The sequence below is a fragment of the Somniosus microcephalus genome, chromosome 2, assembly GCF_052327205.1.
Source record: "Somniosus microcephalus isolate GS21.2 chromosome 2, FLI_Smic_1.0, whole genome shotgun sequence".
Taxonomy (NCBI): domain Eukaryota; kingdom Metazoa; phylum Chordata; class Chondrichthyes; order Squaliformes; family Somniosidae; genus Somniosus; species Somniosus microcephalus.
The window spans coordinates 184,303,665-184,329,566 of NC_140988.1; the positions used below are offsets into that span (position 1 = coordinate 184,303,665).

The 25,902-nt window shown below is 45.4% G+C and overlaps 1 protein-coding gene across 2 annotated transcripts in view; it reads right to left on the minus strand.

The window, feature by feature from the left end:
- Window positions 1-25,902, minus strand: part of ccdc149a (coiled-coil domain containing 149a) — a 198,742-nt gene that overhangs the window by 124,630 nt on the left and 48,210 nt on the right. For both annotated transcript variants that reach the window (XM_085967855.1, XM_085967865.1), the window contains exons 3-6: window positions 24,799-24,837; window positions 23,739-23,846; window positions 16,965-17,081; window positions 9,753-9,925 (exon numbers count right to left, since the gene is read on the minus strand). In XM_085967855.1, coding sequence (XP_085823981.1) covers window positions 9,753-9,925; window positions 16,965-17,081; window positions 23,739-23,846; window positions 24,799-24,837 — 437 coding nt within the window. The remainder of the gene's footprint in view (window positions 1-9,752; window positions 9,926-16,964; window positions 17,082-23,738; window positions 23,847-24,798; window positions 24,838-25,902) is intronic.

Genomic DNA, 25,902 nt, shown 5'->3' on the forward strand with positions numbered 1-25,902 from the left:
AAAGTAATTAAATCAGGAGAGAAAAATAAGAATTCTGTGAGAAAAACAACATTAGAGCAGGACAGGTTAGGGTGCTCTTTATACAAACGCATGGAGTATAAGGAATACATTGAATGAATTGCAGGCGCAAATTCAACTTAGAGGGTGTGACATGGTAACTATTACTTGGATATGGTTGCAAGACGGTCAGGACTGGGAACTGTATATACCAGTTTATAAGGTCGACAGGAAGGATAGGGAATCTGGTAGAGGGGGAGGAGTAGCATTTGTGATTAAAGATGAAATTACTTCTATGATAAGAGATCATATAACGAGAGGTAAGCAGGTAAGTGGAGACTTTATGGGTAGAATTAAGAAATAGAAAAGGATTTAAGGCTGTAGTGGGAGTTGTGTACAAGCCCCCTGGCAGCAGCTGTGAAGTTGCATAATGTATTAATGCAGAGATTAGACAAGCATGTAGCAAAGGCAGAGTGGGTTTAAAGGGGGATTTTAACTTCCATATAGCACTACGAGCTCATGTCAGAAAGGTAGCAAATTTCTTGTGTGTGTTCAGGACAGTTTTCTGCAACAATATGTCCTAGAACCAACAAGGAGGCAGGCCACATTAGATTTAATAATTAGTAATGAGCCGGATTTAGTTAACAGCCTAACGGTGTGTGAACATTTATCTAATAGCGACCATAATATGATTGAGTTCAATGTTGTGTTTGAAAGGGAGAAATGCGAAACAGCGACTAAATTTTTAGATTTTGGTAAGGCCAACTTCAACGGGATAAGACAGGCTGGGGGCCAAATTGGGTAGCCCCCATAAACAAGCGCGGGAATCGCGATGCGCGATTAACCCGCACCCGTTGGATGTAATGAAGAGAGGACGCTATCTTTGTGCTGGCTGCTCATTTACATGATTTCTGGGTGCAGCCAGTGCTAAACGAGCTGTTCATTGGCTGCACGATTCAGCAAGAGGCCCAAAATTGATACTTGCTAGCACTACTTAAAGCTAGCCTGCATTGATTAAAGCTAGCCTGTACCTCTTCAAGGGGAAGTGTATTGTGGCTGGAGCGGGAGTTCTGTGGGAGCTGAACCTGGGAGAGAGTGGGCTCCCAGGTATTCTGACACTGCACTGGAGGTCTTGAAAAGTAGGAGAGTCGTCTAGTATCCACAGGGGGGAAGGAGGCCCTCCAGACACACAGTCAAAAGGCAGTAGGAGCAGATAGCCTTGGCGGTCAATGCCAGGAGTCTAGCCCCGAGGACCTGGATGCAGTGCCACAAGAAGTTTAATGACCTCATACGAGTGGGCAAGGTCAGTGAATGCATCTTCAAATGCTATATCCCACCAACGGCACCACGGGCCTCACCCACTGCTCACCGGGAAATTACTAGAGTCTATAATTAAGGATAAAGTGACTAAACACCATGAAAATTTTCAGCTGATCAGAGAGAGCCAGCATGGACTTGTAAAGGGTAGGTCATGCCTGACAAACCTGATTCAATTTTTTGAAGCGGTGACTAAGGGAGTGGACAGGGGAATGTCTATGGATGTTATTTATACGGACTTTCAGAAGGCATTTGATAAAGTCCCTCATGAGAGACTGTTAGCTAAAGTTGAAGCTCATGACATTGAGGGCAAATGGGGAGAGAGCGGGAATATGGCATTGAGATAGAGGATCAGCCATGATCATACTGAATGGCCGAGCAGGCTCGAAGGGCCGAATGGCCTACTCCTGCTCCTATTTTTCTATGTTTCTTAAATTATTGACCTTGTTAGGAGTTTGGCTGAGCAGCAGGAGACAGAGAGTAGGGATAATGGGCAGGTACTCTAATTGCCAGGATGTGACTAGTGGCATCCCACAGGGATCTGTGTTGGGACCTCAACTATTCACTGTATTTATTAATGACTTAGATGATGGGATAGAGAGCCACATATGCAAGTTTGCCGATGACACAAAGATAGGCGGCATTGTAAGCAGTGTAGATGGAAACATTAAATTACAAAGGGATATTAATAGGTTAAGTGAATGGGCAAAATTGTGGCAACTGGATTTCAATGTAGGCAAGTGTGAGGTCATCCACTTTGGACCTAAAAAGGATAGAACAGGGTACTTTCTAAATGGTGAAAAGCTAAAAACAGTGGAGGTCCAAAGAGACTTGGGGACCCATGTACATAGATCATTAAAATGTCATGGACAGGTAAAAAAATAATCAAAATGGCTAATGGAATGTTGGCCTTTATATCTAAAGGACTAGGACACAAGGGGTTAGAAGTCATGCTACAGCTATACAAAGCCCCGGTTAAGCTACACCTGGAGACAGTGTTCAGTTCTGGGCACCACACCAGGCTATACTGGCCTTGGAGGGAGTGCAGCATAGATTTATGATAAATTGACCCTTAGTGTTAGGGGGGTTACAGGGATAGGGTGGGATGTGTGTTGGTGTAGGGGTTACGGTGATCGGGTGGGATATGTGTCGGTGCAGGCTCGATGGGCTGAAATGGCCTCTATCTGCACTGTGGGGATTCTGTGATTCTGTGATACCTGGACTCCAAGGGTTAAATTATGAGGAAAGATTCCACAAACTAGGGTTGTATTCCCTGGAATTTAGAAGATTAAGGGGTGATTTGATCAAAGCTTTCAAGATATTAAGGGGAAATGATAGGGTAGATGGAGAGAAACTATTTCGCTGGTTAGGGAACCTAGGACTAGGGGATATAGTCTAAAAATTAGGGCCAGACATTTGAGTAATGAAGTTAGGAAACATTTCTACACACAACGGGTTGTAGAAGCTTGGAACTCTCTTCCACAAGCGGCAATTGATGCTGGGTCAATTGTTAATTTTAAATCTGAGATTGATAGATTTGTTAACCAAAGATATTAAGGGATATGGAGCAAAGGCGGATATATGGAATTAGGTCAGCCATGATCTCATTGAATGGCAGAACAGGCTCGAGGGGCTAAATGGCCTACTCCTGTTCCTATATAATGTTCCTTGGATGCCCCCCAATCACAGTATTTCATGTTTTTAGTGACATTACATTAAAGAATGCATGCCAGGGTAATCAACAGCTAGTGCATCCAGTCTGACCACACCCACTAAGATGCCACCAATCATACCTGCGGGCCCTGGCAAAGCAACAGCGGAACTGTCTTCACAAGGTCAGGGTCAGGAAGCAATTTGCAGAGCTGGTCCATCTGCTGCAAGGACACCTGCAGTAACCTTACAGCATAAGGCTGACACATCCAGTGACGGTAACAGTCAGCTCTGCCTGAAACTTGCCTCAAACACTTTGTAGACTTGCTGACCTGTGGGAGTGATGCCGTGAAATGGCAGAGGGCAACATTCCTCACAGGCACCACCTCCACTTCACTATCCTCAAACAGCGAAAAGGTCTTTGGGCTGCTCCATCACTTGCCTGCACCTTAGGATTCCTCTTCTTTCCTTTTTGTATGTCACCTCTTAGTCTCCTCCTCTTTCAGCTTCGGCAAAGGTTGGTAAATAGTTGAGATGTCTTCTAAACCTTCCCAGAGTTTTTGGAATTTTTGTTCCCAACTCCCCTTTAATTATCCCCAGCCCTTTAAATTTCATTTCCAAGCTGTTTGCTACTCACAATACTGATATGCTCCCTGAAGGTACACATGATTATGATAATGAGCTGATCTCAGAAAACTGAATGAAAATAGCACTGTTCCATTCATACCAGGAAAAAAAACAGTTTAAGCATTTTGTGTAAACTGGACCCATATCAGAAAATCTGCCATTGCCATTTACACCTCATCCAGAGTCATCTTTTGTTTCTTAACTTGTCCCATTACCATCTCCTTTGGCCTTGCACCATCATCCCTTTTGTCTTTTAATGTCTCCTGTCTTCCATCCTATCGCAGACCTTCCCTTTTGTTCTTACCTCCCCTCCCCCCTCTCCCTGCCCCTACACTTGCTTAAAAATCTGTTACATCTCCAACTTTTTCCAGTTCTGATGAAAGGTCATTGACCTGAAACGTTAACTCTGTTTCTCTCTCTACAGATGCTTCCGGACCTGCTGAGTATTTCCAGCATTTTCTGTTTTTATTTGAGAAAATCTACGCTTCAGTGTCAATGGCTTCTGTTACTTAAGTATGACATTTATGCTCTTATAAAACATCACTCACTGGCTAAGATATTCAAGTGGGAATGAGACTCAAAAAGGAAGTCAAAAGAAAAATGAGTTTTATTGTGAGATGTGACCTTTTAAACAGAAAGAAAGAAATGGCAGGATTTGAAAATTATGTTTAAAAATAGTACACTATCCATTTTTTTCTGAGCAGATGCAAAGCCCGACATTAAATAGGAGAATGTTTGGGGCAGGGGAGAAAGCGTTTCTGACAAATGGTTATTACCATCTTCTTTCTGCCATTGGTACTATGAAGTTCTTGAGAAAGTCTCAAACATATACACAAGAACTGTATGAATTTGTACTGAAATAGCCTAGAAACACTGGTTGAAACTGTATATGCAAACAATTATTGATAAAGTGTATTGTAATTAGCCATTCCATTACAATAGAAAACTTCACTTGGTAATTCCAGTTTGATTGTGGGTGGCATTTAGCAAGGATTTATAAGAACATAAGAAATAGGAGCAGGAGTAGGCCATTCGGTCCCTCGAGCTTCCCCGCCATTCAATAAGATCATGGCTGATCTGATCTTGGCCTCAACTCCACTTTCCTGCCCGCTCCCCATAACCCTCGACTCCCCTGTAGTTCAAATATCTGTATCTCCACCTTGAATATATTCAATGACTCCGCCTCCACAGCTCCCTGGGGTAGAGAATTCCAAAGATTCACGATCCTCAGAGAAGAAATGTCAATCTGTGACGTCACCTGTTGCCGGGTGGCCCTTAATTGGCCTGCTGAGCCCGTTGGGCGGGCTCAACAGGGTCAATCAAGGGAAAATCAAGTGGGTTGGCCACAACTCAATGGAGACAGGACTACAACCCCAAAAGTTGTAGTCCCGCCTCCTACACGCCTCCAGTATCAAAATCCAGCCCAAAGAGCCTGCAAAGGGATATAGATAGGTTAAGTGAGTGGGCAAAAATTTGGCAGATGGAGTATAATGTGGGAAAATGAGAGGTTATCCACTTTGGTAGGAAAAATAAAAAAGCAAATTATTATTTAAATGGAGAGAGACTACATAATGCTGCAGTACAGAGGGATCTGGGGGTCCTCGTACATGAAACACAAAAAGTTAGCATGCAGGTACAGCAAGTAATTCGGAAGGCAAATGGAATATTGGCCTTTCTTGCAAGGTGGATGGAGTATAAAAGTAGGGAAGTCTTGCTACAGCTGTACAGGGCACTGGTGAGACCACACTGGAGTAGTGCGGGCAGTTTTGGTCTCCTTATTTAAGGAGGGATATACTTGCATTGGAGGCAGTTCAGAGAAGGTTCACTAGGTTAATTTCTGTGATGAAGGGGTTGTCTTATGAAGAAAGGTTGAGCAGCTTGGGCCTATACTCATTGGCGTTTAGAAGAATGAGAGGGGATCTTATTGAAACATATAAGATTCTGAGGGGACTTGACAGGGTAGATGCAGGGAGGATGTTTCCACTCGTGGGGGAATCTACAACTAAGGGGCACAGTTTCAGGATAAGGGGTCACCCACTTAAAATGGAGATGAGAAGGAATTTCTTCTCTCAGAGGATCGTGAATCTTTGGAATTCTCTACCCCAGGGAGCTGTGGAGGCGGGGTGTGTAAAGTGTTTAAATAAGTTTTACTTACCTTTACAGCCTTCCTTCCTTCAGGTCTCGGGAGTCCCTCATCTCACCGGCACAGAAAGCAGAATGGCCGCGAGCTGTCAAAAGTTGCAGCATTCAGCTTTCTGTTCTGGAGAGATTTCTAAATCAGCCTGAGAGGAAGGAATTAACTTAGTGTACAGATTGTCAGTGTTTGACAGCTTCAACGAGCTGTCAAACGCTGATATTTCATCTGTCCCATTAGTTTGTCTAATTCATTTACAGAACAAACAGGAAACTGTTCAACCTCCGTCGCCTCCAGTCCCGATCCAAGGTCGTTCCATCCTCTGTCGTCGAATTACAGTATGCAGACGATGCTTGCATCTGCGCTCACTCGGAGGCCGAACTCCAAACCATCGTAAACACCTTCACCGAAGCATACGAGAGCATAGGCCTTACACTAAACATCCGTAAGACATAGAAACATAGAAGATAGGAGCAGGAGTAGGCCATTCGGCCCTTCGAGCCTGCTCCGCCATTCAATGAGATCATGGCTGATCATCCAAATTCAGTACCCTGTCCCTGCCTTCTCCCCATATCCCTTGATCCCTTTAGCCTCAAGAAATATATCCAACTCTTTCTTGAATATGTTTAATGAACTGGCCTCCACCGCCCTCTGTGGCAGAGAATTCCACAGGTTCACCACTCTCTGGGTGAAGAAATTCCTCCTCATTTCAGTCCTAAATGGCTTACCCCTTATCCTTAGACTATGACCCCTGGTTCTGGACTCCCCGGCCATCAGAAACACCCTTTCTGCATCTAGTCTGTCCAGACCTGACAGAATTTTATAGGTTTCGATGAGATCCCCTCTCAATCTTCTAAACTCCAGTGAGTATAAGCCCAATTGACACAATCACTCCTCGTACGTCATTCCTGCCATCCCAGGTATCAGCCTGGTGAATCTTCGCTGCACTCCCTCCATGGCAAGAACGTCCTTCCTCAGGTAAGGTGACCAAAACTGCGCACAATACTCAAGGTGCGGTCTCACCAAGGCCCTGTACAACTGCAGCAAGACATCCTTGTTCTTGTACTCGAACCCTCTTGCTACGAAGGCCAGCATACCATTTGCCTTCTTAACCGCCTGCTGCACCTGCATGCTTACCTTCAGCGACTGGTGCACAAGAACACCTAGGTCTCTTTGCACTTCCCCTTCTCCCAATCTATTGCCATTCAAATAATAATCTGCCTTCCTGTTTTTGCCACCAAAGTGGATAACCTCACATTTATCCACATTATAGTGCATTTGCCATGTTTCTGCCCAATCACCCAACCTGTCCAAATCGTACTGGAGTTTCATGACATCCTCCTCACAGCATACCCTCCCACCCAGCTTTGTGTCGTCTGCAAATCTGGAGATATTACATCCAATTCCCTCGTCCAGATCATTAATATATATTGTGAACAGCTGGGGTCCTAGGACCGATCCTTGCGGTACCCCACTAGTCACTGCCTGCCACTCGGAAAATGACCCGTTTATTCCAACTCTTTGCTTTCTGTTCGCCAACCAGTTCTCTATCCAAGTCAACCCAATCCCATGTGCCTTAATTTTGCACGCTAACCTCTTATGCGGACAAAGGTCCTCTACCAACCTGCCCCCGCCACACAGTGCTGCCCCCCAATTATCAAAATCCACGACAAGGCCTTGGACAACGTGGACCACTTTCCATACCTCGAGAGCCTACTGTCAACAAGGGCAGACGTCGACGACGAAGTCCAACACCGCCTTCAGTGTGCCAGTGCAGCCTTCGGTCGCCTGAGGAAGAGAGTGTTTGAAGACCAGGACCTCAAACCCGGCACTGAGCTCATGGTCTACAGGGCAGCAGTGATACCTGCCCTGCTGTATGCCTCAGAGACATGGACCATGTACAGCAGGCACCTCAAAGCACTGGAGAGGTACCACCAACGCTGCCTCCGCAAGATCTTGCAAATCCATTGGCAGGATAGGCGCACCAACGTCAGTGTTCTTGCTCAGGCCAACATCCCCAGCATCGAAGCTCTGACTACGCTCAATCAGCTCCGATAGACAGGTCACATTGTCCGCATGCCCGATACGAGACTCCCAAAACAAGCGCTCTACTCGGAGCTCCGGCACAGCAAGAGAGCCCCAGGTGGGCAGAGGAAATGCTTCAAGGACACCCTCAAAGCCTCCTTGAAAAAGTGCAACATCCCCACCGACACCTGGGAATCCCTGGCCCAAGACCGCACAAAGTGGAGGAGAAGCATCCGGGAAGGCGCCGAACACCTCGAGTCTCTTCGCCGGGAGCAAGCGGAAGCCAAGCGCAGGCAGCGCAAGGAGCGCACATCAACCCAAGCACCCCAACCACCCGCCCCTTCAACCACCATCTGCCCCTCCTGTGACAGAGACTGTAGGTCCCGCATTGGTCTAATCAGCCACCTGCGAGCTAATTTTTAATGTGGAAGCAAGTCATCCTCGGTTCCTAGGGGCTGCCTAAGAAGAAGTAGTTTGTCTAGTACTTTTTCTCTAGTGATAGACATTGTTTTAAGCTCCTCCCTCCCTATAGCCCCTTGATTATCAATTATTATTGGGATGCTTTTAGTGCCTTCTACTGTGAAGATCGATACAAAATATTTGTTCAAATCTCTGCCATTTCCCTGTTTCCCATTATTAATTCCCCAGTCCCATCCTCTAAGGGACCAATGTTTACTTTAGCTACTCTCTTCCCTTTTATATACCTGTAGAAGCTCTTACTGTCTGTTTTTATATTTTTTGCTAGTTTACTTTCATAATCTATCTTCTCCCTCTTTATTGTTTTTTTTAGTCATCCTTTGCTGGTTTCTAAAAATTTCCCAATCCTCTGGCCTACCACTAATCTTTGCCTTTTCCTTCAATTTGATACCACCCTTAGTTAGCCATGGATGGTTCATTAACCATATTTGGTAATTCTTCAAAATTTAGTGTGTGAGTGCATTCAGATTTGTATAATGTTCAACGTTGTCCAAACTTAAGTTTCAATTTAACTGTTTCTGACAGACTACATCAGGTGTATCCAAGTTATAGCCTGTGGACCACCTGTGGTCTTTAACCCGTGGCAATCAGTCCCATGAAATCCAGGCAACGTAGTCCTGTTTGCACTTATATTTCATACTCGCTAGTTTGTCCGATTTGAATTATATGAGCCAAAATTAGAACACCAAGGGATGTATGCAAATTACTGGTTACTTGGACTTAAATTTCAGATGTTCCATTGTACGTACCCAAGCAGTCCATGAAGATAAAAGGCTTTGCCGTTTCTGCAGTACATCAAAAAGAATCCTCAATGAGGAAATGCAGAATACAGAACACCCAACATCTTCCTCATGAATGAATCAATTCTATTTGCCAGTTCCCCACTGAATATTCAATTTATACAATGCATTTATCTTTTTCAGTTCTTTTTTAGAATAGGAACTATGGTTTCAATAGGTCAGGTGACCTGCCTCTCACCTCCTTCCTTGAGCAGCTGCCATCTGAAAATTCCCCCTAAATGCTGTCTTGATTGAGGTGCCAGCATCAATTTATGGTCTGTGCTAGTCAGCTAATTTCTCAGCAAGCCTAGTTTTCGGGACGTAAATACACTGAATTGAAATAAGAAAATAGCCAACTTATCAGTCCTCATCAATATCCAGTGACCTCCACTGGAAAGTGTGCATATGTGGATACTTGATGGAGACAGGATTAGATTTTCCTGTGGTAACTTCCATGGTCAAGCATTGCACCAACCTCAGTGTCCAATCTCACATGCGAAAAATGGTCACTGGGAGAAATACCAGAGAGTAGCTTTTATGGAACCACATGCTAACAACAGTCAGCACCTTCAGGAGAGGAAGGAATAAAAATGAGAAAATTGGGGGGAAATATTCCCATTTATCTCATGCATTAAGAATAAATTACACATTTTATACTTTATGATAATGACCATGCATGTGGTATAAAGAATTATTCATTTGCTATCTGCCAGAAGTAAAGAAACTTAAGAGAAAGACTCGGTCACCTGTTCTCCATGCACAATGCATCCACATCAATTATACGGGTTTCATGTCCTCCAAGAATATGGTTAATCTCTTGATTTAGACGATCAGATTTCTCCTGATAGAAAGAGCGTTCGACCTTAACATCCTGAAGCTCATCCACCGCTGCTTGATAATCATGATCCAAGCGTTCAATCTGCAACAAAACAAAACTACTGGTGAGTCACTGGACAGTTGAAGACATATTTAACCCATTTACCCCATTTACCCAAAACATTATAAAAATGTGTGTGAATTAAAATTTAAAACAGGAGAAGCATGTCTATAAAAGCATTCAATTTTAAAACTGAACGTAATCATTCTTACAAGCATCTATACTGCGATTACTTCCTGTAAACAGGAATAAGCCTCAGTGTAATTGCTTGCCTGGGGGTATTTATTTTAATTAAGATGTCATTTGCATGCCAGTGGTTATGCAGTTTGTGTAACTAAGAAATTGAAGTTACAGGGATACCTGAAATAACAATAGAAAATGCTGGAAACACTCAGCTGGTCAGGCAGCATCCGTGGAGCGAGAAACAGAGTTAACGTTTCAGGTCTGTGACCCTTCGTCAGAACTGGAAACAGTTCTCTCCATGGATGCTGCTGGACCTGCTGAGTGTTTCCAGCAGTTTCTGTTGTTATTTCAGATTTCCAGCATCTGCAGTATTTTGCTATTGTTACAGGGGTACCAGTCCTTCTAAGGGATAAAAGGGACATTATATCTGGAGTCCATGTGACTTCTCAATCACATACCCCAAAAAAGTGCTAAGATGGTTTGGCCTACCTCTGTCTCTCCCTTCCCCCAATCCCCCATCCTCCCCCACCCTCCCTCATCACCTACTCCCCATATAGTCTTAGGCATTACACTCGTGATTAAGTATGCTGGAGCAAAAGTGAAAATTCAGTGAGCAGAGCAGCAGGAAAGGGTAGCCTGCATGAAATGATCTTTATGCTTACAACACCATCACTACCTTGGACTTCTATAGCACTTTCTGTGGGCAGGAAGACATTTTCAAGTGCTTTACATTGAAGACGAAAATCTGTGGGCACCAAGCAGCAGGAAAACAATGGTAACTAGGCTGAGAGACAATGTATGGTTGAAGAAAAGGGTTTTGAGAAGGTAAATGAAAGCAAGGATGGAGGGGGGCAACACAGAGAGGTCTAGAAAGAGAGTTCCAGAGGGCTGGGCTGAAAGAATGGCTACCAATAGTAGAGTGAAGGGAACAGGGAACAAGAGAACAAGGAGTATCTTAATGTTGGAAGATCATAGGGTACGCGAAGTGATCCATGACCAGAGGAAATGACGAAGAAAAGGTGGGATGAGGCAATGGAAGGATTTGAAGACAAAAATGACAGCCTTGAATTCAATGCACTAGCACATGAGGAGGTAGAAAGAATAGGGTGATGGAGGTTTGGGATTTCGTATGGGTTAGGTCACAGACTGTGCCATTCTAAATGGGTTGTAATTTGTGGAGGGGGAGGTCATCTAGGAGAGCATTAGAGGAGTTGAGCCTTGAGGTGATAACGGCATAGACTAGATCTCAATGTGGTGGGGGAAGAAGTAATGGCAGAGGCAGGAAATGCTGTGGAGGTGGAAACAAGTCTTGGTAATGGAATGAATATGGGGGAAGGTGCTCAGCTCAGAGTCAAGCATTACACTAAAGTTCTACCCCTTATGACTCAGGCTGAGGTTGCAGCTGTGGAGGTTGATCAAGTCAAGTCCAGAGGCACGCAGGTGCTAGCGGGAGGATGATTTTGTTTTTGCCTACATTGAGTTGCAGCGAGCCAAGTATTAATGCTGGAGAGATAGTTAGAGAATATAGCAATAACCTTTGGTAAATGGAGGAGGCAGAGCTGAGCATCATCAGCATCAATGTGGAAGCCAACTCCATGCTTCCAGATGACACCGCCAAGAGGGGGCATATAAATGATGAAGAGGAAGGGACTAAAGATGCTGTCCATAGAGTACATTGGAGGTGGCAGACAAGACAGGAAAATAAACTATTGGAGTTGATGTAGTGCCTTTGTTGCAGCAGGCATCAAGGACACCCTCAAAGCCTCCTTGAAAAAGTGCAACATCCCCCCCGACACCTGGGAATCCCTGGCCCAAGACCGCACAAAGTGGAGGAGAAGCATCCGGGAAGGCGCCGAACACCTCGAGTCTCTTCGCCGGGAGCAAGCGGAAGCCAAGCGCAGGCCGCGCAAGGCGCGCACGTCAACCCAAGCACCCCACCCACCCGCCCCTTCAACCACCGTCTACCCCACCTGTGACAGAGACTGTAGGTCCCGCATTGGACTAATCAGTCACCTGAGACCTCATTTTTAATATGGAAGCAAGTCATCCTCGGTTCTGAGGGACTGCCTAAGAAGAAGAAGAATCAGTAGATCCTGGAAACAGCAGTGCCAAAGGAGGAGTTCAGTGGAGACTAATGGAAAAGATGGAGGGGGAAAAATTCGGTATCGCCCCATATGGGGCGCCCTTACTGGCGGTGCACAAAGTTTAGCGCCTGGCGCTAATTATCGCCTCCGACAGCAAACTTGGCTTTTATCGCCCCTGGAGGTGATTGGAGCGCTAAATCAGGTGCTATACAACTCTCTTAAGGCGCTAAGGCCGAGGAGCGAGGCGCTACCTCAGAGGATGGGCGCAGCGCAGGTGCTGTCAGTTAGCGATTGAACACAGACACACTGGCGCTGGTCAGTTCTTAAAGGGGAGGGTCGATCTTGCTCTGCAGCCACACCCTGCTCATTGGAGCCTTGAATCTCGGCCTGGGCAGACCTGTGGCTAAATCTAGCAGCCAGACACTATGGAAAGGGCCAGGGAGCGAGCACAGCGCTTCTGCGAGCGGGCTTTGGAGGCTCTGGTTCGCGGAGTGGAGCGCAGAAGATCCATTCTGTACCCAAAGAGTGGCAGGAGGCCTTTGCCACGCGAGTACGGAAGAGTGTGGAGGGAGGTGGCTCAGAGAGTCTCCTCAAACAGCATGGTGCCTAGGACCCATGTGCAATGTAGGAAAAAGTTCAACGACCTCACTCGGGTCGTCAGGGTGAGTGCCTTTTTTTCAAAACCTCTTCATCCCTCCATCTCAACCTCACTTTATGGCCAGAGAGTCTTGAAAGCCCCAATGCCCAACACTCATCCAACACCTATGGCCCTTTCATCATTCCACACTTTGCATACAGTAAGGGCTATTCAACTATGCGAGGCACATCAGGCAAGACCATGGCTGCATGCAGTAAGGGCGATTCAACTATGGGAGGCATATCAGGCAAGACCATGGCTACATACAGTAAGGGTTATTCAACTATGGGAGGCACATCAGGCAAGACCATGGCTGTATATTTACTCAGACGCTGTCCTTTTTCTTGCAGGCCAAGCTGTCTCATAATAGGAGACAGCAGCAACGGACCAGTGGAGGGCGGCCTCAGCTTCAACCCCTCAGCGATCTTCAGGAGCGCGTCCACAGGATTGTGGCAAGCCGGGTGATCGGTCCCGTCGCCACTGGAGACACCGACCCTGTTCCGGACAACAATGGTAAGGTCATCACCTTTTTGTCCTCTCTCCTTCCACTTGTTCCTCACAACAGCAGCCTTTGACACTTTCAATCCAAATCACGAAATCGTTGCACTCATGCCTCCCTTGCTGCCACCCTGTCCTCACACTAAAGCCACTCTTGTACCTCCCTGCTTTCAGATAGTGATTCACCAGGTGAGGAGACGGGCCCTCAAGCTGCCAGTGAGAGTGAAGCTGAAGGCGAGGAGGAAGAGGAAACCGGACCATCAGCGCCACCCTCTACCGAGGCAGCCCATGCCCATACTGGGGACACGCCTTCCCTGAAGGGGAGCAGGGGGGAATGGTCTGATGAGGGTGAAGCTCCAGGACCCAGCGGGCTGCAGCAATGCGATGGGGGTAGGGAAGCTCGGGGGTCTTCTCCCCGGAGGGAGAGTATGGCCTCGAGTCCTGCTGCACTGGACGCAGACGAGGAGCGGGTCCTCGCTGAAATGAGCGCCCAGGCGGAGCAAAGGCACACTGAGCTCATGGCTGCAGTGGCAAGGTTGCCCGAATCCACTGAATCACTGGCAAGGCGTGTGGAGCACTTCGCTGTAGCACAGGCGGCTGCCACGCAAATGCTAAGTGCTACAATGCAGTCAGTGGCTGGTCTCATGCAGACGCAGATTGAGGCCACGCGAGCACTGACTGCTGCTACCCTCGCTGGATCGGGGACATTTCCCCAGGGCTCTCAGTGCGCCACAGCAGGCCAGCAATCTGTGCTCCATCAGATTGCTCCGGATGCTGAAGTACTGCCCCGTGGGAGTGCCAGTGTGTCGGTCGAGCAGGGAGTTGCTGTCCTCTCTCAAGATGACAGCATTCCTGCTGCCACCACTGGCACTTCTCCACTGCAGTTGCCACCACCTGTAGGACAGACTGCTGCCGCCCATGGAGAGTTGGTGCAGTCAGCAGCCGGGCCCTCCAGGCCCAGAGCTGGTCCAGGCCGTCCCTCAAGGGCATCTGCAGTCTCAGTTTCTGACACTCAGCAGCCTTCCCCCAGCCTTGCTCCAGCCACTGGGGTCCCATTGCAGAGGAGCTGCAGGGTGGGAAGGGGGGAATTTCGCAAGGGAAGCAGATCACCCTCGAAGGGCAAAAAGTAGGAGGTGTGGCACAATGTTTTTCATTGTTTTATTGAAGGCCGAGGTTCATGGTCAAATTTTTGTTACTGTTTTGGACATTGTCTCCAGGTTGTGAGAGCCAGTTATGTGAATGACTGCTTTTTTTTGTGTTTCTATTACTTTGTCATGCGGAAATGAGACACATAGAGTTTGTGAAATAAAGAAGTGTCTGTATTCAAAATGTACATGTTTGGTCTTTGCACTCATTGTTGCCTTGACCGGCTTAGGGGTTGCGGGATGGTTTCATTCAGGTTGTTTGAATGGCAGAAGCCATTCCCTCAGAGGGGCCTAGAAGCGACTTGTTATGAATCTTTGACGGACGGCCCTTCCACTTTGTGCCTCCCTCCCGCCTTGGTGCTGCTGATGATCATCCTCCTCATCTTCCTCCTCCTCCTCCTCCTCTGCTGGTGCTCCAATGCCTGGTGGCATTGGTTGGGTCCTGAGGATTGCAAGGTTATGCAGCATGCAGCACACAACAACGAAGTGGGAGACTCGCTCAGGCGAGTACTGCAGGGCTCCTCCAGAATGGTCCAGACAGCGGAACCATTGCTTGAGCATGCCGATTGTGTGCTCAACGATATTCCTGGTATCTTTATGGCTCTCATTGTATCGTAGGTCAGCAGGGGTGCTGGGCGAACGGAGCGGTGTCATCAGCCAAGTGCACAGAGGATATCCCTTGTCCCCGAGAAGCCAACCTCCTGGGTGATGCGGTGCTTGGAAAACGTCTGCCACAGAAGTCTGGCGCAGGATGAAGGCATTGTGGCTGCTGCCTGGTAAGTAGGCATTGACAGCGAGTATCAGCGGTCTCTGGTCACAGACCAACTGGACGTTTAAGGAATGGAAGCCCTTTCGGTTGCGGAAATCCTCGGCATTCTCTTGCAGCGCCTGCAAAGCCACATGCGTGCAGTCAATGGCGCCCTGCACCATGGGGAAGCCCGCTATCATCGCAAAGCCCATTGTGCATTCTTGCTGCTTGTCCGGGGTCATGGGGAAAGAGATGTACTCTCGTCTCCTTTTAAAGAGGGCATTTGTTACCTGACGGATGCAGCAATGCACCGCGAACTGGGAGATATTGACGATGTCCCCAGTAGCTGATTGAAATGAGCCGGTGGCATAAAAGTTGAGAGCCACTCTTATCTTCGCTGCCACTGACAGAGACATCCTGCTCCTCAGTTGAGGCTGCAGATCTGGCTGAAGTTGATGGCAGAGCTCAGTGACCACCTCCTTGCTGAATCGCAGCCTTCGCAAACAGTGCTCCTCAGACATATTAATGTAAGAGAACTGTTGGCGAAAAACCCTGGGAGGGTAAGGTCTCCTGTACCGAGGCCTGTTGGCCCTCCTCTGTCTGGCCATGATTGCCACTCTCTCTCTGCGTCTCTGTTCCCTCCGAATGTGATGGAGAAGGACGATGTTCCCATCCATTGCAGCCCCCATAGTATCTGGGCAATCAAAGTTATGAAGGTCAAAAAGCAAAGTACCTGCAAAGTTATGGTCAGAAGCCAAAACTACCTCAGACAGCATTGACTCAACGCAGAAGTCTCTCTTTCTCTCTTTGTCTCTCTCCAAATCTCTCTCTCTCTCTCAGAACGAGTGGTGAAAATGGCTACCACACAAAAGCCAGGAACAGGCCCCCTTTAAATAGTGCCCCCCCAGCCCCACAGCGACTGGGATGCGTTTCAGTCAACCTGTCGTTGGTTGCGCCAGGCGGAAAGGAGGGGGGCGCCACTGACTTTCCGGTCCGGGGCGCCCCAAGGGCGTTGCACTCTCGAATGACGTCAAGATCTGCGTGCGCAGAAGATCGGGCGGTATTGTTTAGCGCCGCCGCAAAATGTCCGGTCAATTTCGCGAGAGGCACTGATATCGCCGCGCCCGGGCGCCAGTTGGTTTGCGCCCCACTTAGCGCCCTCTTAAGGCACTAACGGGTGGCGCTACCAACTGAATTTTTCCCCTGGAGTGTTTGACAATGTTGTTGTTGAAAGGTGGCGAAGAGGTTGAGGAAGATGAGGATAAACAGTGAAAAAAGGTTGCAGTTGCACAGGATGTTATGTGTGACTTTGACAGGTGCAGTTTAGGTGCTGTGTGTGGGTAAAAGCTGAATTGCTGGTGGGAGGGGGGTGGCGGTCAAACAAGGCGTACAATGAGAGATAGTGTAGTTGATTACATTTTTAAATTATTATTAGTGATATACCTATCAATTCGTCCAATAAAAAGCGACGAGTTAGGAACGTAACTAAAGGTTTTTATTGACTAAATAACAGAGCCCACCCTCGTGGGTGATCGGGTCCAACAAGGAGGAATACCAGCCAGTCGACTACCTTTATACCTGGGCAGGTAGGTGGAGCCATGGGCGGAGTCGGAGGTGGTCAGCCCAGGTATAACAGCGCGACAAGAGGCGACCTCGTATAGTGATACAACAGTGAGAACAGTGATAACAATACAACAGTGATAACTATAGTGTAACGATAGTGAACGATAAAAGTGGTTTACCACAATTAGTTAATCATGTAAAGTGTAAATCGCATAGTTTGTACCTGTTCACGTGTTTTTTCCAACTGCTGAACAAGGTCCTCACGCTCGTGTGCAGGAAAATGACGAGCCCCTACTTCTTCATCACCTAAGCGCTGTTTTGCAATAGTCATTCTTAGGAGCTCAAGGAGAGAGAGAATAGATAATCATTATCACAGCTACTGGTTCATGGTCACTGAATAAGTCAAATTCAATTTTTAATCTACTGGGTTCTTACTAGTGTTTTGGGGATTGCAATTTCCAATTCTGTCTGTTTTTCTGCTAAAACTTCAAACTAGTGGCCTTGATCATCATACTGATCAATTTATCAGTCTGAACAATGCTTTGATTTTTCAGGATGATGTTTAATAGTCCTTTTATGATATGCCATTGATATCAATTGGTTGTAAAGATGAATGGCCCTTTCATAGCACATCAATTTAAGAGTCCTTAAAAGAAGCGCATTGATTTAGCTGCACAAGCATTCGCAAAAAACTGATTTTGAAATGTAGTATTTTCCCAATACTTTCTAAGTGTATTGTAATAGCGCTATAGAAACTAGTTTTCCTTTTCTTTTGCTCCATCAATAGAAAATGTGGATTATAACACTACAGCCTAACAGAAAGATATGGGGGAATTTTAAACCCCATGATGGACAGGAGAGGGTCGGGGTTAAATCATCAAATTCGCAAAACCTGACCCCAACTTGTCGTGAATGCACCCGATTCGGTTTTAACAGCGGCAGATATCGGGGAGTCCAATATTATAATATTTAAATGAGACTCCTTTCCTGAGATTTTGGCAGCGATTTGAAATGAATGCTTCAGGATTCGGGAATCTCATCAGTAAAACGGAGGCGAGATTGAGCAGCACCTCACGAGAATGGTTGAAGGTCAGGAGTTCCGATATGAATAAAGGCTCACAGTTGCTTTTCCAGTTCCCATTGGGAAACGGTTTGGTGAGAGCATAGAATAGAATTATAGAAGGAGGCCGTTCAGCCCATCATGTCTGTGCCGGCCGAAAAAGAGCTAACCAGCCAAATCCCACTTTCCAGCTCTTGGTCCGTAGCCTTGTAGGTTACGGTATTTCAAGTGCATATCCAAGCACCTTTTCAACATGTTGAGGGTTTCTGCCTCTACCACCCTTTCAGGCAATGACTTCCAGACCCCCACCACCCTCTGGGTGAAAAAAGTTCTCCTCCACTCCCCTCTAAGCCTTCTACCAATTACTTTAAATCTATGCGCCCCTGGTTATTGACCTCTCTGCTAAAGGAAATAGGTCCTTCCTATCCACTCTATCTAGGCCCCTCATAATTTTATGCACCTCAATGAAGTCTCCCCTCAACCTCCTCTATTCCAAAGAAAACAACCCCAGCCTATCCAATCTTTCTTCATAGCTAAAATGTTCCAGTCCTGGCAATATCTTCATAAATCTCCTCTGTACCCTCTCTAGTGCAATCACATCTTTCCTGCAATGTGGTGACCAGAACTGTATGCAGTACTCTAGCTGTGGCCTAACTAGTGTTTTATATAGTTCAAACATAACCTCCCTGCTCTTATATTCTATGCCTCGGCTAATAAAGGATAGTATCCCATATGCCTTCTTAACCACCTTATCTACCTGTCCTGCTTCCTTCAGGGATCTGTGGACATGCACTCTAAGATCCCTCTGTTCCTCTACACTTCTCAGTATCCTACCATTTATTGTGTATTCCCTTGCTTTGTTAACCCTCCCCAAATGCATTACCTCACACTTCTCCGGATTGAATTCCATTTGCCACTTTTCTGCCCACCTGACCAGTCCATTGATATCTTCCTGCAGTCTACAGCTTTCATCCTCACCATCAACCACACGGCCAATTTTTGTATCATCTGCAAACTTCTTAATCATGCCCCCTACATTGAAGTCTAAATCATTGATATATACCACAATAAAAAGCAAGGGACCTAGTACTGAGCCCTGCGGAACCCCACTGGAAACAGCCTTCCAGTCACAAAAACACCCGTCGGCCATTACCCTTTGCTTCCTGCCACTGAGCCAAATTTGGATCCAACTTGCCACTTTCCCTTGGATCCCATGGGCTTTAACTTTTCTGACCAGTCTGGCATGTGGACCTTGTAAAAAGCCTTGCTAAAGTCCACGTAGACTACATCAAACACGCTACCCTCATCAACCCTCCTTGTTACCTCCTCAAAAAATTCAATCACATTCGTCAGACACGACCTTCCCTTAACAAATCCATGCTGATGGTCCTTGATTAATCTGTGCCTTTCGAAATGACGATCAATACCGTCTGTCAGAATTTTTTCCAATAATTTGCCCACCACCGAGGTTAGGCTGACTGGCCTGTAATTACTCAGTCTATCCCTTTATCCCTTTTTAAACAACGGTACAACGTTAGCAGTCCTCCAGCACCACAGCTGTAGCCAGAGAGGATTGGAAAATGATGGTCAGAGCCTCCGCTATTTCTTCCCTTTCTTCTCTTAACAGCCTGGGATACATTTCATCTGGGATTGGCGATTTATCTACTTTCAAAGATGCTAAACCCCTTAATACTTCCTTTCTCAATATGTTTATCTCATCTAATATTTCAAACTCTTCCTCCTTAACTACAATGTCTATATCGACCCTCTCTTTTGTGAAGACAGACGCAGTATTCATGAAGAACCATATCCACGTCTTCCGCCTCCACACACAAGCTTCCTTTTTAGTCTCTAATAGGCCCTGCTCTTTCTTTAGTTATCCTCTTGCTCTTGATGTATTTATTACATTTCTTTGGGTTTTCTTTGATTTTACTTGCCAATTGTCTTTCACTGAAATCCCATTTTTAAATTATTGGATTAAGAAAAACAAAATTCGTCTCTGTCTTATGTACGCATGAAGCATTACCAGTGTGCTGCAGCATTTTGCAGCTGAACACTACACAGTATTGCAACAACAAGAACTTGTATTTATATAGCAACTTTAATGAAGTAAAACATCCCAAGACGCTTACGTGCTAAATGGAAATGACGTAGCAGGTTAGAAGTAGGGATTGTGGTACAAGATTACCTTTTGACCCAAAAGATCAAAGGTATGCAGGTTCTCTTATCTATGACTCATTGTAATAAGTGAGCAGGACCGCATCCATAATAAAAAACCAGAACCTTTTATGCCACAATATGATTAAATAAATTATCTGGCAATCAACACTAATAACGACAAGGATATATAAAGCTTTGGTTAGATCCCACTTAGAGTACTGCATTCAGTTCTGGGCATCGCATCTCAGGCAGGATATATTATTGGCCTTGGAGGGGATACTGTGCAGATTCACCAGAATTATACCAGGGCTAAAAGGGTTAAATTATGAGGACAGATTGCATAGACGAGGCTTGTATTCCCTTGATCATAGAAGATTAAAGGGTGATCAAATTGAGGGGTTTAAGATGATTAAATGATTTGATAGGGTAGATAGAGAAAAACTATTCCTCTGGTGGGAGAGTCCAGAACAAGGGGGCATAACCTTAAAATTAGAGCTCGGCCATTCAGGGGTGATGTCAGGAAGCACTTCTTCACACAAAGGGTAGTGGAAATCTGGAACTCTCTCCTAAAAAGTTATTGAGGCTAGGTCAATTGAAAATTTCAAAACTAAGGTTGATAGATTTTTGATTGGCAAGGGTAATTAAGGGATATGGACCCAAGGTGGGTAGATGGAGTTAAGATACAGATCAGCCATGATCTAATTGAATGATGGAACAGGTTCGAGGGGCTGAATGGCCTACTCCTGTTCCTATGTTCCAGGACAAAAATACTTTATTTAAAAAAAGGCAAATTTCAAAGGAATGAGAGAAGAGCTAAAAATAAATTAATTGGAGAGTGTTACTGAAAGATATCTTAGTGAAGGAAAAATGAAAGACTTTTAGAACAATAATCGTGAGTTTGCAAGATATATACGTAGCCAAGAAAAACACATATAAGTTAAATTAGGATTCTCTGAAATAGTTGAATAAATCAATTTAAAAGAGATTGTTTAAAAAAACTACATGAAATCTACAGGGAAACAGAAATGCAAACTCCAGGAGAAGGAAAATAATTTACGAAAGCAAGTTAAAAGAGATATTAGAATATCAAAGAGGACATTGGAGATGAGTATAGCTAAAGATGCTAAGCATGATACTAAAAAGTTCTTTCAGCAACAGAGCACTACAAGAGCATTTGAAGAATAAATGTGACAGGGAAGTTACTGAAGATAAATTAGTTGAATTATTAAATGAATAATATATTGATTTTAGTATATCCAAAAGCCTAAAGGATTTTTAAGTTAACGTGGCAAGGATACTTGATAAGTTAGGGGACTTAGGACCAAAAATCCCTTGGGCTATATATCCTGGGGTGCTGAAGGAGAGCAGGGAAGAAATTTGTGGTGGCTGACTATTGCTATGGAAGAATCGCAAAGCACTGGATTGCAAAACTCTGCTGCCCATGTCCTAACTCGCACAAAGTCCCCTGTGCTCGCTGACCTCCACTGGCTCCCGGTTAAGAAACGCCTTGATTTAAAAATTCTAATTCTTGTTTTCAAATCCCTCCATGGCCTCACCCCTTGCTATCATTGTAATCTCCTCCACCCCTACAACCCTCGGAAATATCTGTGCTCCTCCAATTCTGGCCTCTTGAGCATCTCCGATTTTAATCGCTCCACCATTGGCAGCCGTGCTTTCAACTGCCAAGGCCCTAAGCTCTGGAATTCCCTCCCTAAACCTCTCTATCTCTCTAACTCTCTTTCCTCCTTTAAGACGCTCCTTAAAACTATCTCTTTGATTAAGCTTTTGGTTATCAGTGCTAATATCTCCTTATGTGGCTTGGTGTCAAATTTTGTTTGATAACGCTCCTCTGAAGCGATTTGGGATGGTTTACTAGGTTAAAGGTGCTATATAAATACAAGTTGTTGTTGTTGTTGCAGCAAATAAATGTACTACCTATATTTAAAAAGAGCAACAAGTTGAACCCAGGCAACTTCTTCTTAGGCAGTCCCTCGGAACCGAGGATGACTTGCTTCCACATTAAAAATGAGTTCTCAGGTGAATGATGAGTCCAATGCGGGACCTACAGACTCTGTCACAGGTAGGGCAGAGGGTGGTTGAAGGGGCGGACGGTGGGGTGCTTGGGTTGATGTGCGCTCCTTGAGCTGCCTGCGCTTGGCTTCCGCTTGCTCCCGGCGAAGAGACTCGAGGTGTTCGGCGCCTTCCCGGATGCTTCTCCTCCACTTTGTGGGGCCTTGGGCCAGGGATTCCCAGGTGTCAGTGGGGATGTTACACTTTTTCAAGGAGGCAACTACGGGCTTATTATCCCACATCAATTATAAATAAAATTTATTAGAAGAGGTAAGCTGGAGGACTGCATATATAGCAATATAAACAGCCTGCATTGATTTAGAACGGAAATTTTCTGCCTATAAAACTTCCCTGACCTCCTTGAGGATTTCAGAGATAAAGCAGATAGTGGCATTCCTCATGTTATAGTTTATTTAGATTTACAGAAAGATCTTGGCAAAGTTCCACATGAAAAATTAAACTGAAAGCTCCAAGAATCTAAAGAATAAGAAAGTAATTTTAAAAATTAGGGAACAGACTCACAAGAAGTATAATGTCACACAGGAGGGGGGGTACAGGTGGAAAGAGAGTGGAGTGGACTCCCAAAAGGATCAGTGCTTGGACCCTTATTCCTTTTAATCTGTGCAAATAACTTCAATACCAAAAAACAACTGTATACTGGTCAAATTTTCTGACAAACCAAAAATAAAAGAGATAGAAAAAAGAATTACAAAAGGATCAAATCCACCCAGACATATGAGATGAATGTTTCCTCTGTCTGTTAGCTGTAAGGGTCCTATGTAGAATGTGGCTGGAGTATTCCAAACAAGCAATGGGCGGGGGAGGCGGAATTATTGGGTTTACTGTAAATACAATTAGATTCCACGACGGGGGAGTTAAAATGCTAGTGATGTGTTTCCATGAACTCAATGACCTCTCCTTATGTTAAGTAATACCAGTTTTGGAAGTTTATACCTATGGGGTAGTTTTCCAAGTTTCTGCTCCTGATGAGGATCCTTGACCCACTGGCAGAGCACATCAGAAACATGGGGGTGCGCTGGCTACAAATTTCTGGTAATGGATGGGCAGTGCATACCCAAATTTCTGATATCTGCTGCCAGTGGGGGGAAGCTACCTGCCCACGACGCAAACGCAGAAAATGAGCCCATAAATGTTATTGTCTTTTGAAAATAACTAGTTTATGCTGGTTATCCTGGTTAGAAAGTGTGGCAATTTTTGCCATTACCACTTTAAAGAGGGAACACTTGTGAGTTTCTTCACATGATCATCAGAAGACTAGTTCCAACAGAACTGTTAGCAGCTATCATTCAGTTATGGACTGTAAGGTTAGGCAAACCTGAAGAGGAGACTGGCAACAGTGCAGCATAAACACGCAAACACTCGGCAACAGATAGTGAATTTCTGACAGTTCCGAACAAGTAAATGAGCATGTTTATTAGACTGAGATGCATACTACTTCTAATAACAAAAAACCATCAACCAGAACATTTTAATCACTTGCAGAACTGCAGTTATTTATTTCTCATCTTTTGGTTCACCACATGAACCACTATATTATCCCTCTTGCAACGTTGTTATTTTAGTTCCAATTTTCACAATTAATATGGTGCTTTGCCTTCCCCTCCCCCAAATTACCTCAAGTAGACAAGACTGATGATTTTCTTCTTCTTCTTCCCCCCACCCCCACCCCATCCTCATAAATGATACCTTGTTATCACCCTGTGCCTCAGCGAGTCTCTGCTGGAGTTCTTTGATTTCCTCTGTCAGCTGTTTATTCCGCTCTCGAGAACTACTCAATAGTTGTGCAAGGTTTGCCTGGGCAAAGAAATGCAGTTTGAGTTTATTTACTTCCACACTATAAATGCTCACTTGTGACATTATCTTGTTCTGTTGCAATAGTTTAACTTCTAAGTTGATTCTCTCAGCTGGCACAGACAAAAATCAATGGCAATATTTAATTCAAGATCCACAGGGGGAAACTGATACAGGGAGAAAAACACAATATGAAGTACCTGTTGCTGTGAGTTTCCAATTAAGAATGTGTTAAACCGTCTTTATTTAATCTGCTTGTAAAACTTTAACGCCAACATTAATATCTTTCAACGTAGACAGTAAGCTCAAAAAGGAACATCATGTTCATTTGCATCAAGTGACCCGTGGTAAACAAGATTTTATAAAGATAATGGAGTGTTTGGCAGCGTCCAAAGAGTGTTATTTTTAGTAAACTGCAACATCAGATTTCAGCATCAGCAAAATAGACAGGACAATGGCTAAATACATACAAAATAGCAACTAGCCTCCATGAATTTGCTTTATTATGGTTACAATCCTCATCTAGAAAGCAGGGTTCAAAATTTACTGCTTAGACCCCAATAGAGATATCCCGCATTTCAAAAAGTCCTTGAAATTTTATTTTTAAATTGAAAATATATTCTTCGATACATATTGGAATGTTTCTTTAAACTAATTTTTCCTAATTTAAATTCAGTTGCTCCACTATCCTGATTTGCATTTTTTCCATCTAAACTTCCTTTTTCATTGGCATTCAATGACAGACTGTGCTCGTTTTAATCCTAGGAAATCAATTGGTAGCAAATTTGATCACAGCTAGCATTTATTTCAAATACTGGGTAAGGCTTATTCCCATTTGATGCATGCTGTGTCTAGTTCATTTTTGTGGAATTGGTGTTGCATTTAATTATGAAACGTAATTACAGCCACAATAAACATGATTTTGTCACAAGAGTTCTATTAGCTTACATATTACCTGATTCCGTTTTTCTGGAGGGAGAGTAGGATCGCCATCCTATGGAGTTTAAAAAAAAGAAACAATTAATTATTTTCTCCAACACTGATATAAATGCAACGTTTACCGAATACCTTTACTACAATTTTCAAATACCACTGACAAATCCTTCATTTGTATTTTTCTGTCTTCTTTACAGCATGGCACAAAGCTTGGAGACAGAGCTGGGTGAATCGCAATTGGAGTGGATCGCAAGCAGAGTGGAAGAATTTGGTGATAGTAGGAATTCGGTTGAGATGAGGAAGGCGGTTTCTCACACCCAACTCAAAAGGAGGAGTGGAGCCACAGAACATGAAACTCTAAGTTAAGTATCTAGGGGGGAAAAATTGAGTTGCGCCCCCTTTGGGGGCGCTAGCACCCCCGCAACCGAAATTGAGAGGTAGCGCCCCAAGAGGGAAGCGGGGCGCTACTGGAAGTGCCCCGCCTCCCTCTTGGGGCACTGCGAGGGAATATAGCGGCGCTATGTGCCGCGATATTGCAGGCCTTCCACCCCTTCTTAAAGGGGAGGGGCGTTGCACCGCGCAACCTGGGGCCCAGCTGGCCAACCGGGGATCGGGAGTGCCAGCAAAAGAGCCCGGCACTCAAGAGAAGTGCTGGGCTCATGGAACGCAGCCGGCACTCAGCAGGGGGGGTGGGGGGGGGGGGGGGGGGGGGGGAGATCAGGAGGCCGGGGACGGGAGCAGAGGCAGGTGCTGGCAGGCGGCCAGCAACAAAAATGGCCACCCGGCACCTCGCCTTTAAATAGAGCCGCCCCGGCCGTAGGTAGGCCCCCCTGACCCCGTCAGACATAGCGTCTGGCGGTAAGTCAGGGGGCGCTACCAAAGATCACGGCCGGGGCGCTGCGCACAGCAATGACGCCATTGCCGGTGACGCAGCAACCCGGGGCACTAACTGTTACCGCCGCTAACCTCCCGCTGAATTTCACGGGAGGTGTTGGCGGCGCCGTGCCCGGGCACTAGTTGCTTGGCACCAACAGGAGGTGCAAGCAACCAAATTTTTCCCCCTAGATATCTAATATTTAGATTCTTTGGCCTAGAATTTGGGTATAGCCCCACTTGGGGCGTT